The sequence below is a fragment of the Salvelinus sp. IW2-2015 genome, linkage group LG4p (assembly GCF_002910315.2).
Source record: "Salvelinus sp. IW2-2015 linkage group LG4p, ASM291031v2, whole genome shotgun sequence".
NCBI classification, from domain to species: Eukaryota; Metazoa; Chordata; class Actinopteri; order Salmoniformes; family Salmonidae; genus Salvelinus; species Salvelinus sp. IW2-2015.
This window is the reverse complement of record NC_036841.1, coordinates 14,214,627-14,228,313: the sequence shown is the minus strand read 5'-3', so window position 1 is coordinate 14,228,313 and position 13,687 is coordinate 14,214,627. Positions and strand designations below refer to the sequence as shown.

General features: G+C 42.3%; 1 protein-coding gene across 6 annotated transcripts in view; it reads right to left on the bottom strand.

Annotated features, from left to right (window-relative positions):
• Window positions 1-13,687, bottom strand: part of LOC111960556 (histone-lysine N-methyltransferase 2A) — a 49,168-nt gene that overhangs the window by 32,810 nt on the left and 2,671 nt on the right. For all 6 annotated transcript variants that reach the window (XR_002876861.2, XM_023982599.2, XM_023982601.2 and 3 more), the window contains exon 2: window positions 210-282. Coding sequence is in view for 5 of the 6 variants with exons in the window: in XM_023982599.2 (XP_023838367.1) it covers window positions 210-282 (73 nt within the window). In the remaining variant the exon portion in view is untranslated. The remainder of the gene's footprint in view (window positions 1-209; window positions 283-13,687) is intronic.

Below are 13,687 nucleotides of genomic sequence, written 5' to 3'. Positions count from 1 at the left end.
CCTTCACTAATGCTCGTGGCTGAATGAAAGCAAGTCCCTGCAGCAATGTTCCAACATCTAGTGGAAAGCCTTCCCAAAAGAGTGGAGGCTGTTATAGCAGCAAATGGGAAACCAACTCCATATTAATGCCCATTATTTTGGAATGAGATGGACGAGCAGGTGTCCCCAAACTTTTGGTCATGTAGTGTACATAAATAAAATAATCTCACCTGCCAACGTCCTTGACGGACTCTGTTTTCGTCGGTGTTCACTGACTGTACTAAACCCTCCAAATGCTCCTTCCTATGGAGGGAAAATACAATAAACACATGAAATACGGCCAAAATGTTTTCTGAAATACTTCAACCGAATAAGAGAATGAATGTATTATTTTTTTACAGGTCAAAGTGATGAGTGAATAACAGATTCATAATTCAAAGGCTCCATCCAAACCACAATGTTCAGTCCTAGCTCTACACTTCAGTCATCCCATACTGAAACTACTTAAAACAAGGACAGAGTTTAGTCCCCTTGACAATAACGGTAGTCCAATCTCACTTTCGCCTGGCTGCTGACTCATTCCAGTTGAGTCAGCAGTCATTTCGTTTCCCTATGCTTTACAGATTTGGTGCCTAAAGCGGCTGGAGACGGCTCAGTCAGAAGGTTAGACGTTCTCAATTTGAAACTGTCCACCTCAGAGCTGAGTAACAGACGGTGCCGCCAAAACCACAAGTCAGTCAAGCCTTTTCCTGTTTTAGGTGAATGCTAAGCTGATTAGTCACACCTCGGGGGGGAGCGCAGGGTCGGAAACTTTACGGTAAATTTCTGGATTTTTCCCATGTGAAGTGAAGCCCAGGAATTTGGGGAATGTTGCTTAAAATTCATCAAGAGAGTTAAGCTAACAGTGAACCTTTTTTGTGAGATACACAAGGCAATTATTGTCTTGTGACATATTTTGGTTAAACTATCCCCAATTCAATGGAATTGCAACCCTCTACATGCACAGTGCATTCTTCCATCACATGTACAGCTGATTCTCAAGATCTTGCACACTAATGAGATGCTATTGAGCCCACACTACTACACTGCCTGAGCCAAGGACTACATTCTTTATGGTAATGTTTGAATACAATACTGGGTGGGGTGAATATATTTTATACAACATACATGATTTTCTGTTAACTAGTAAATGGTAGCCTACAGCAAAGTGTGTTTAAATCATTTCTAACTTGTTAACCATTTCTGCTAGTTAGTTTTTGCTACCATGTGGGTTTTAGCTTGCTTGAGCCTGCTAACTGAGGTGTGTTAATTTACCTGTTTCCATACATGTTTCATTTTGAAACATTTCTCTTAAAAAGGAGTTGTTTAATCTAACTGCTTAACAATTTATATGTGCATGGAATTGTATTTTTATAAAAATAATTACATCAAAAATCTAATCTTTACAGGAAAATGCCACGGGCACTGTCGGGTGTGTGGAGACATTTCACTGCAGTTAATGTAGAAGGAAAAGCTGTGTACATTTGCAAATACTGTGACAAATCACGTGTGAAGAATGCAAAGATGCATAATCTGGCCAAGTGCATAAAGTTCCCCCAGCACTCACAACCTCTGACAAAAGTCCCTCTACTTCTATTCGAGGTGAAAATGATGAATCAGACACCTTATAGATAGCAACAGCTCATGGTCCTCCTGGAATCCAAAGTTTCTTTGACTCAATGGAGGAACGCAGTCAGAGAAATGCTGATGAATGTCTTGCTCGAACTGTGTATGCAACTGGTTCACCGCTGATGCTCACAGGCAATGTGTATTGGAAACATTTCTGAATGTTCTTGCCCAGCATACACCCCTCCAACCAGACATGCTTTATCTACTCATTTGCTGGATGCAGAGTTCAAGTGAAGGTCAAGCAAATCATAGAGAAAGTAGTCTGTTGAAATCATCTGATGGGTGGTCGAATGTTCGTGAGCAAGGAATAATTAACTACATCATCTTCACCCCTCAACCGTTATTCTACAAGAGCACAGACACAATTGACAACAGACACACCGGTCTCTACATTGAGGATGAGCAGAAGGCAGTCCATGACCTTGGACCACAGAAGGTATTTGCACTGGTGACAGACAATGCTGCGAACATGAAGGCCTCTTGGTCAAAAGTGGAAGAGTCCTACCCTCACATCACACCCATTGGCTGTGCTGCTCATGCATTGAATCTGCTCCTTAAGGACACCATGGCACTGAAAACTATGGATACACTCTACAAGAGAGCCAAGGAAATGGTTAGGTATGTGAAGGGTCATCAAGTTACAGCAGCAATCTACCTCACCAAGCAAAGTGAGAAGAATAAGAGCACCACATTGAAGTTGCCCAGCAACACCCGTTGGGGTGGTGTTGTCATCATGCTTGACAGTCTCCTGGAGTGGAAGGAATCGCTCCAAGAAATTGCAATATCACAGTCTGCCGATATGGACAGCCCCATCAAGAGGATCCTCCTGGATGATGTATTTTGGGAGAGAGTGGTAAGCAGCCTGAAACCTATAGCAGTAGCCATTGCACGGGTTGAGGGAGACAATGCCATCCTGTCTGATGTTTAGACTCTGCTTGCAGATGTAAGAGAAGAAATCCATACTGCCCTGACCACTTCACTGTTGCTCCAAGCAGACGAAACCGCAGTTCTGAAATACATTAAAAAAAACATGAAGACTTCTGTCTGAAGCTCATACACGCCCGCGTACATGTTGCACCCAAAGTATGCTGGCAAGAGCATTCTGTCTGGTGCAGAGATCAACAAGGCCTATGGTGTCATCACTAGCATGTATCGCCACCTTGGCCTGGATGAGGGCAAGGTTCTTGGCAGTCTGGCGAAGTACACTTCCAAGCAAGGGCTTTGGGATGAAGATGCAATATGGCAGTCGTGCCAACATATCTCATCAGCCACCCGGTGGAAGGGACTTTGTGGAGCTGAGGCTCTATTCCCTGTTGCCTCCATCATCTTCCAAATCCCACCAACATCAGCCACCTCAGAGCTCAACTGGTCCTTGTCTGGGAACACACACACCAAAGCACAACAGGCTGACCAACACAAGGGTTGAAAAATTGGTGGCCAGCCGTGCAAATATGAGGCTTTTTGAGCCTGACAATGAGCCATCCTCAACAAGGTTGAAAAGTGACAGTGAAGATGAGGCCTCAGTCTGATGTTCAAGAGGTGGACATTGAGGAGGTCCAGGGAGAAGACATGGAAGCCTGAGAGGAAGACAACCAATACTCTAGTCTCTAGAATATCATTTTACAGACGTTTTTGGGAGATGCGATGGATCATTGAATATTCCCTTTCATTTGTTGTTCAGTGAAATCATCCCATGTGAAGAGTCAACTCATTTAAAGTTAAATTTGTAACTAAAATGTTATATATATTTTTTATTGGAAGGATTTAATCATTTGCAATTATGTCTACTTATGATAAGGTAAAAGGCTTAGGTTTCTCGTTCATCTTTTATTGAACACACAATAATGGTGTATAGGTGTAAAAGACAAGTATGTAATTCTTATCTAAACATAAAAAAGCAGACAGAAACAAGACCCAGAGTTCTAGGTACAAAACAAATAATACAAAACAAGACATACAGAACAAGGATAGGTAGAAAGAAAGAGGGTAGCTGCCCCCCGAAAATTCCTATGCAGTTTAGTTTTGGAATAGTGTAATACCTTGAATTGTATGAGACGATGTCTGGAGTTAATGGAGCAGGTGTGGATATACTCCAAGCCATCTTCCCAGTCTGCCACAGAAATGTCAGTCCCTAGTTCTTGCTCCCATTTTGCCTTAAATGGCATCTGTAAAAGGTATGCTAACAGATTGAAAAGCATCATATAGAAGAGATATAAGTTTGTCTGAGGTGGGGCATATTTTTATGCATCCGTCAAACATGGAAGGTTTAGCATTCCCAAATGTCTGGAGGTGTTTTCTAACAGTCTCTAATTTGTAGGTATCTGAAAAAGTTACTTCTGGGAAGATTATAAGTTTCCCTCAGCAACTCACAGGAGGCAAAGGTCCCTTCTATATATAGATCCCCTATGGTATTTATCCCCAACTCTCCCCATTGCTCAAAGGTGTTATCAAGGTTAGAGGGGGAAAAGGAGGGATTCCTCGCAACTGGGAGCATGAATGATATTGGTCTAAGATCAAAGTGGACTTTAAATCGCTTCCAGATTCGGACTGTGCTATGTATAATAGGATTGTTACTATAAAGTGACATCTCCAGATTGACAGGCGACAAATCACAGCACCAATAGAGAAGGGGTGACAATCCTCACGCTCCATACTAAGCCAGCTGGATGACGGAAGTGCGTCATCCGGCAAAAACCTAACAGCACGGAGGTTAGCAGCCCAATAGTAAAATATAAAATTTGGGAGAGACAATCCTCCTTCCATCTTGGATTTAGAGAGGTGTTTTTTACCTATCCTGTGTGTTTTATAATCCCAGATGAATGGATTGATAATTGAGTCCAGTTGTTTATGAAAGGACTTAGGTATGAATACTGGGATGTTCTGGTATAGGTAGAGCAGTTGTGGGAGAAAGACCATTTTAAATGGCAATAATTCTTGCGAGCAGAGAAATTGGGAGAGTTCTCAAAAATGTTGTTTGCCTTGAGTTTTGCATCAGAGGGGAAATTCTCTTTAAATAGTGAGGAGTATTGTTTGGTAACTACAATTCCTAGGTAGGTAAATTTTTCTGAAGATAACTTAACTGGAAGATGTTCTAGCCATGAGGTGTTTTGCAACCGTATGCGCATTAATTCGCTCTTGATCCAATTTATTCTATATGCCAAGAAAGGTACCAAACAAATTAATCACATCAAGTGATTAGCTGGGATACTAGCTTGGGGTTCTATTACATAGAGGAGAATGTCATCTGCGTATATGAAAATCTTATTTAGAGTATCTTTAGTATTATAGCCGTGTATTGCTGCATGAGATCTGATCGCCAGAGCGAGAGGTTCAATAATTAGAGCAAAGAGCATAGGCGACAGCGCACAACCCTGCCTTGTCCCTCTAGAAAGGTTAAATTGGGGCGACAATGATTGGTTAGTGAGTATTCTCGCACAGGGGTTCCTATATAAAAGCTGGATCCAATTTATGAACCCATCTCCAATATTACATTTCTGTAGGACCTTGAATAGATAGGACCACTCAACTTGGTCAAAGGCCTTTTCGGCATCAAGAGATACAACGGCAAGGTCCATGTTAGGTAACCTCTGAGAATACATCATGTTGAAGAGGCGCCTGAGATTGAAGAATAAGTTTCTGTTAGGGATAAAGCCAGTCAAGTCCGAATGGACCAATTTGCCCATTAAAGTGCTAAKCCTGTTAGCCAGAGTTTTTGCTAAAATCTTTTGGTCTGTATTAAGGAGAGATATTGGTCTATATGACCCTACCTCTTCCAGATCTTTACCCTTCTTATGTATAACTGTAATGAACGCCTCATCCAAAGTAGGTGGGAGAGCTCCATCCTCACTGGCCTGAACCAACATTTTGTGCCGGTAGGGAGAGAGCATGTTGCTGAATGTTTTATAGAATTCACCAGGGTATCCATCTGGGCYCGGGGTCTTGCCACTCTTTAGAGATTTAATTGTTTCTCGAATTTCTCCAAGAGATATTTCCTTATTCAGGAAGTTGGAATCTTCCTGGTTCAGGGCAGGGAGATTAGTCCTCCAAAAAGTTTTGCATAATTAAGGGGTTAGGATCCGCTTTAGATGTGTATATAGAGTCTCGTAAAACTGACGTAATCTGTCATTGATGTCTTTGGGGGAAGAGAGTAATTCCCCAGATGCAGATTTAACTTTGTGAATCATTCGGTCAATCACATTTTTTCTAAGTTGTCTGGCGAGTAATTTGTGTGGTTTGTCACCAAACTCAAAATATTTTTGCTTGGCATAGAGAAAAGATTTAGCGATTTTAGCTGAGAGAATCTGATAATATTAAAATTTTAAAGAGGTAATTTATGTTTCTCCATAGATGGATGGCTAGCATTTTCACTATCCAGTAAGTGAATTTGTTCTTCCAATTATTTTCTGTTTTGCCGACTCCTGGCAGCCTGAAAGGAGATACAGCCTCACAAATTAGCCTTCAGTGTTTCCCACAATAATGCTGGGGAAGTCTCTGTTGTCGTTGGTATCAAGGAAAAATGTAATTTGGTCTTTAAGATGTTCACAGAATGTTGGTTCTGTGAGGAGCTGAGGATTCAACCTCCAGCCCCTCTCGTTTGGTACGATGTCACCCAATCTCAGGGAGAAGGTGAGTGGACTGTGGTGAGATTATAATATCATGATACCTCACATTACAGGTATAGGGGTGTAATTTCGCATCAACCAAAAAGGTAGTCAATTCGAATATAAACATTGTGAACATGAGTAAAAGGAGTATTCCCAACCCGTAGGGTTAGAGATCCTCCATCTTTCAAATAAGTTAGAACTTTTTATGTAGTTATTCAAGAATTCGCTTGAATAGAAGGTAGGGGTACCCCAGGTAGAGGATCTATCCAAATATTGGTCTAGCACACAGTTAAGGTCCCCTCCAATGACCAAATTAGTATGGGAGATATCTGGAATCAGGGCAAGGACTCTTTTGAGAAAAAGAGAGGTTATCAATGTTGGGTTTATTATTTAGTAGATTTGCAGAAGTAGAGTGGATCTCTGCTATTACGATCACATAAAACCACTATTGCGGATAAAGAGGGTTAGGTAGAAAGGGAATTCCTTTCCGTACCAGAATCGCTGTGCCTCTTGTTTTGGCGGAGAAGTTAGTGATACACTTGCCCCACCCACCTACATTTAAGTCTGCTATGAGAATTGTTTTTCAGATGGGTTTCTTGCAAAAATATCAGACGAGAGTGCTTTCAAGTGAGCTAGGACCTTGCCTCGCTTAACTTCTTATGGCTGCAGGGACAGTATTGAGTAGCTTGGAAGAAAAGGTGCCCAGAGTAAACTGCCTGCTCCTCAGTCCCAGTTGCTAATATATACATATTATTATTGGATGGAAAACACTCTGAAGTTTCTAAAACAGTTTGAATGATGTCTGAGTATAACAGAACTCATATGGCAGGCAAGCGTCTGAGATAATCCAACCAGGAAGTGGGAAATCTTAGGTTTGTAGGTTTTCAACTCATCGCCTATCGAATACACAGTGGGATATGGGTCATTTTGCACTTCCTAAGGCTTCCACTAGATGTCAACAGTCTTTAGAACCTTGTATGATGCTTCTACTGTGAAGGGGGGCCGAATGAGAGGGGATTGAGTAAGGTATACCATGACCTGAACATGCGCTGACCATGCGAGCTCTGTTCCATCGCACTTCTGAAGACAAGGGAATTCTCCGGTTGGAACATTATTGAAAATTTATGTTAAAAAGATCCTAAAGATTGATTCAATACATCTTTTGACATGTTTCTACTGACTGTTAGGGAACTTTTTGACATTGTCTGCTTTTAGTGAACGCGCTTCGTGACTTTGGATTTGTTTACCAAACGTGCTAACAAAAGTAGCTATTTGGACATAAATGATGGACATTACCGAACAAATCAAACATTTATTGTGGAACTGGGATTCCTGGGAGTGCATTCTGATGAAGATCATCAAAGGTAAGTGAATATTTATATTGTTATTTCTGACTTCTGTTGACTGCACAATATGGCGGATATATTTGTGTCTTGATTGGGCTCTGAGTGCCGACCTCAGATTATTGCATGGTTAGCTTTTTCCGTAAAGCTTTTTTGAAATCTGACACAGCGGTTACATTAAGGAGAAGTGGATCTAAAATTCCATGTATAACACTTGATCTTTGATCAACGTTTATTATGAGTATTTCTGTAAATTGATGTGGCTCTCTGCAAAATCACTGAATGTTTTTTGAACTACTGAACATAACGCGCCAATGTATACTGAGATTTTTTGATATAAATATGAACTTTACCAAACAAAACATACATGTATTGTGTAACATGAAGTCCTATGAGTGTCATTTGATGAAGATCAAAGGCTAGTGATTAATTTCTCTCTATTTCTGCTTTTTGTGAGTTCTGTCTTTGGCTGGAAAAATGGCTGTGTTTTTCTGTGACTTGCCCCCCCCCCCACAGGCATACACATATAGAAGAAAGAAAAAATAAATTAAACACATCGTCTGGCCGATGCCAAAAATGCACGGTGCGACCTCGAACAGTTAAAACAAAAATAAAATCCCAACTATACGTTCCCCTCTCACTATCCTAGAACTTCTAACATATGAACTGGGGAGGCTCCCGCGAATAAAGTGTTCAATTATCATCTAATAAACCTAAACAGAATAAGTTGCAACTTAAACAAATTGCACACTTGTGTCATCTTGGGTCAATCCCTGAGATAAGCAAGATATAGCATCGAAAGATTATATTGCTAAGCAATGCCTGTCTAAACATAAACCAACAGCAACCGACAGACAGTAAGTACTACATTTACATATTGTTTACATATTGTGGGTTAGGAGATCAGAACAAGGATTTTGATAAATTAAAACGTACCCCCCCCAATCAAAAAAAATATATGTATATCTACATACAAGTATAAAGGTTATGTTTGTCTCCATATGATATGGTAAATATATCCAATGCAAAAAAAACATCTACATTTAAAAATGGCATTAATATTAATTTACATATGGCATTAATATTAATTTACATATATTTCCATTGATTCCCATATACTATCGTTAGTGATTAAGGACGTGCAACTATACTTTTCCCTTCACAGAAAATACATTAGTGGAAAACATTCGGCAGAAAATAGATTTATTTTCAGAGGTGGCAGGTAGCCTAGTGGTTAGAGCGTTGGGCCAGTAACCGTTAAGGTTGCAAGATCGAATCCCTGAGCTGACAAGGTAAAAATCTGTCGTTCTGCCCCTGAACAAGGCAGTTAACCCAACTCTAGGCCATCATTGTAAATAACAATTTGTTCTTAACTGACTTGCCTAGTTAAATACTTGCCTAGTTAAATGCCCTGATAGGAAGTCCTATCAGGGCACACCGGTATCCTTAGCAGTAGCTGTTGCTAGGCTGCCTGACATCAGCTGTGATGTCACCCACTCAGTCATGTAATCTTTGAGAGGGCCCGATGGGACTCATCTCCTGACATAACACACAAACACACTTAGTAGGGTACTTATTTTACTTCCCTCTAAAATGTTTCAATCTCTCCTAATGTTGAGGTAAGGCACAGTGAACGAGGCCATCTCTAGCTATAGGAGTTACCTGAAGGCAATAATTCCAAAGCTACCCAGACAGCATGTTAAACATGACTCATAGTGAGGTCAACAACATCCAATGGAGCTCTCAGTTGACTAGGCCTAGGCACCTCAAATGGAACCATATTGCCTGTTTATTACACTACTTTTGACCAGGGTCCATAGGGCACTAGATAGGGAATAGGGTGCCATATGGTGCCCTCGTCTACAAGTGTACATGATGACGGTGGACCTAATCAGTGCAGTCTCTACAGTGGGGAGTGGGATGTTTTATATCAGAATATAAAACGAGCCACTTACAGCACCAGGAAGTGTGTCCTTGGATTGATTCAATTAAAGATCTGCTCAACTGGAATTGGACAGAAATTGAATATTATTCTGTCTCCAGGACCCTCCATTTGTAATTACATCTGGTCCACAGGATGAGTGTGTAACAGTAATTATAGATAAAGCAGATCAAACAGGAGGCAGACAGACTCAATGTCCTCCAACACCAAGGTGGGACTCCGCTCATCAACCGCAAAATGCCTTTAAGTTTAACAGCAAACTTCTATTTATATAGCACAAGTATTGTTGTTTATGACTGTCAGTACTACTGACCATTAGACCTGGGCAAGTTGAGGCCAAAGACATCTCATACATGCATGTCAGAAAACACATAGGCCTTAGATGCCCACCTTAGCATGCCACCGTAGCGAGGCCTTAACCCAACTAGCCACAGTCCATAAAGCATCCCGAGCCAACCAACCCCGCAGGGCTGGTGAGATGATTAATATCTCAGAGTTCCTCTGGAAGTCTTTAGTGTCACTTCTCGTGCCGGAGGGGTGGGGGTGTGTCATTTCATAATCTTTATTTATAGCAGAATACGGGGCTGCAGTTTAAGTCCCTTCGGCCCTGTTTGTAGAGCAGCTGCTGTCTAGGAGTCCACACTACAGTCTTAACTCCAACCTGTATAGCACAGCCAACTTGTTGACGTCCCATATACTATTAATATTGTGATCAGATTCAGTTAGCGGCAATTTCACTTGGCATATAGCCTAGACTTTTGGTGATGGCGACAAGTGTCGATAATTTGCAATATAGTAGCAGCCTCTAGTTTAGTTAATCATGTTGCCCTCTGATACCTGAATCTTTCAATCTAGCCATCTCTTACTTCAACGCTGACACTGATGGACTATGTGCTACAGTTCATTCAGGCAGCATTTCTCAGCATGTTCTCAGGCAAGTTGCTATAGGTGTTGGTTGGTTGGAGAGTGCTAAGGGGGCGGAACATGACAAACGCGAGTAGCTCGATGACATCACACACACACTCCTCCCTCCGCGTGAACCACACCGCAAGATGTAAACAGAGCCAAAACAGGAGAGGGAATGAGGATGGGCAGAAAAGCGGGGTGTGTGTTGGGGGAGCAGCATCTTGACCACCTGGTACAGCAACTGAGCCTGTGCATGTTTCCAGGGGAACTGCGAGCATGAAAAGGGGATGAACACGCTCGCACAGAAGCAATCAAAATCCCAATCTAAACAAGCCTCCCACACACACACAAGCCTCTCACTCCCCCATGCAGCCAGCCATGCGCTAGAGACGCACAAACTCGCTCCATGCCCACAGGCAGGCCGGGGAGAGCAGTGTGCTGCAAAACCAAAAGGACCTATGGGCTCGCTTGCAGGAAAGGGAGCCACCTGCTTCGACTAGGACAGGGGTGGCAGGTAGCCTAGCGGTTAAGAACATTGGGCCAGTAACCAAAAGGTAGCTGCTTCGACTAGGACAGGGGTGACAGGTAGCCTAGCGGTTAAGAACATTGGGCCAGTAACCAAAAGGTAGCTGCTTCGACTAGGACAGGGGTGGCAGGTAGCCTAGCGGTTAAGAAACATTTGGGCCAGTAACCAAAAGGTAGCTGCTTCGACTAGGACAGGGGTGGCAGGTACCTAGCGGTTAAGAACATTGGGCCAGTAACCAAAGGTAGCTGCTTCGACTAGGAACGGGTGGCAGGTAGCCTAGCGGTTAAGAACATTGGGCCAGTAACGAAAGGTAGCTGCTTCGACTAGGACAGGGGTGGCAGGTAGGCCTAGCGGTTAAGAACATTGGGCCAGTAACCAAAAGGTAGCTGCTTCGACTAGGACAGGGGTGGCAGGTAGCCTAGCGGTTAAGAACATTGGGCCAGTAACCAAAAGGTAGCTGGTTCGACTCTCCAAGCCGACTAGGTGAAAAAATCTGTCTGTGTGCTCTTGAGCAAGGCCCTAGTTGCTCCTGTAAGTCGCTCTGGATAAGAGCAGCTACTAAATTAATAAAATGTAAAGTGTAGTAAACAAAGAAGCAAGCCAGGGAGAGAAAGGGGATGAAAGGTAGCATGCATAACCTAGTCGGAAGGCTCTTGTTGGAAGAGGGCGACAAGTAAAGCTTGTGTACTCACTCTCCATATTTTCTTACCCCCTGCTTCCGTTTGTTTTACAGCCACAACATGCAAATTTTAACCTACACTTCCACGTCATGCATTGCCAAGTTCTTCCTCATTAGTTTAGTTAAGACAGAGCAACAGGTCCGATTCAAAGCGGAGATGTTCATGTTTCGGTCTGCTAGTTGGGCCTGTCCCCTGCAAGCGCAGAACCATCAGACCGGATGTAAAAGTGGTTTGAGGTATTCTGTTATGCATCACTAGTACGTGGGTGTATATTGGTGAGGTGAGAAGCCCAATATGACTGTTCTATAAAATCGGATGATAACCTGAAAAAAACTGAAAAAAATAAAACACCAGTTAGTGATGTTCAGCTAAATGTTTATTAAAATGTATTTGTCTACTTTCAACAATTTACTTTCAAATATAATTTTAAAGACCAGGCAAAGAAAAGAAGTCCTTGTAGTAGCTCCCTTTAAAAAGCAAGGTAAATAAGAGTCACAGACGGCTGCTCATCTCTTCAGGGATGCTGATGATCCACAGTCCCTGTAACCTCCACATCAAGTAGAACAACCGATCATTAACTCTCAGCCCTGGGATATTTAAAAGCGGTAGAATTCAGCTCCAAACTTCCAGGGAATCTAAATGTCTAGAGAACCTCAAGTCCCCTTTAAATACAAGCATTGTTAACTTACTTTTAACTTTGATGCTTTCCTCATACTTCTAAACAATTCCATGCGGTATAATCTTGTGAGACATCTGCCTTTTGCCTCAGACTGTCCTTGTACATCACTGCACTAACCTGGGACTGTGATGTTTAAACCCAAGTCAGTGGCGAGAGACGTCAGAAGAAAAAAAATGTATGCAGATAAAATGTGCAAAGAAAGTCTCGAAATTGTGAATGTGGTCAGGGAATAAGATTACGATCACAGGGAGAACTCAATCTGTTTATTTAACAATTGAGATTAATGCAATGAATGTCGGGAAGGATAAAAATGACATGATATTTTGTACTTCGCAACTGTATTACTTAATGTGGGCTATAAGACTAAATCCAACCAAAAACCAATAAATAAAAAAAATGGCCTGGAGCTGGGTATGGACAAATTGGCCTACTGAGCATATTCTCATGATAGTAATTTGGAGCAGCCAAATTAAGGGCTAGAGGCTTCACTCCAATTTACTATTGATACTCCACCCCTCATTTGAATTTCAATTGGGGAGGAGATCATACTGTATATGCCCTTCCGGTGACACATTCCTACTAAAAGGCCACTGGGGAATTCCTCTCAGGTGGCTCTGGCCAATGACTGCAATGGTGGGTCTCGGAAGAATTTGAAAAACTCAAGAAATAAGAATTCTGATTGTTCCACAAAAAGCTTGATATTAGTCCCTCTCAGGTGCCAAAACACTAGGTAAAAAAAACAACATTGGTTCACATTTGCCCACACACACCAAACACCTACAAGGAGATAGATCGATGGCTCATGTTCCCAACACCTCACTCCCAACCGGGCAGGGAGAGGCAGCTCCAACCGGCACCCTAATAAAAACAAAGCTGAGGACACGCCTCCTGCGAGGTGCAATAAGGGACACAAAGTCTGGGGGACCAGCCCCAAACAGACACACAATTGACGGCTTTCTCACAGCTCTGAAAGCAGAGGCAAAAACCCTTTGGTCGCCTGATAGAGCAGAATAAAGCCGTGGATGGGAGGGCCTGTGACTAATTCTCCTCCCAGCATAGACCCTGGGGGAGGAAGCTTCGCTCTTCCCCTTTGATATCCGTGCCTGTGCTCTTTCAGCCGTCTGCACTTCATGAAAGCTGGAATAAAGCAGACAAAGCTCTGCCATATAAATAGGGCAAACACCTGCTGGACCCCTTCCGCCAAACACAAAATTTAGCAAAAACCAGTGGGGCAAAGCGTTCCGTTTGATAACATCTATTCAGCTGCACTTGTGTGAGGGATTGACATCGGTCTTAATCTGAGCCAAGAGAAAGACGGGTTCAATTCTAAGACACAACGAAAGTGAGTCAGATTTTTTTT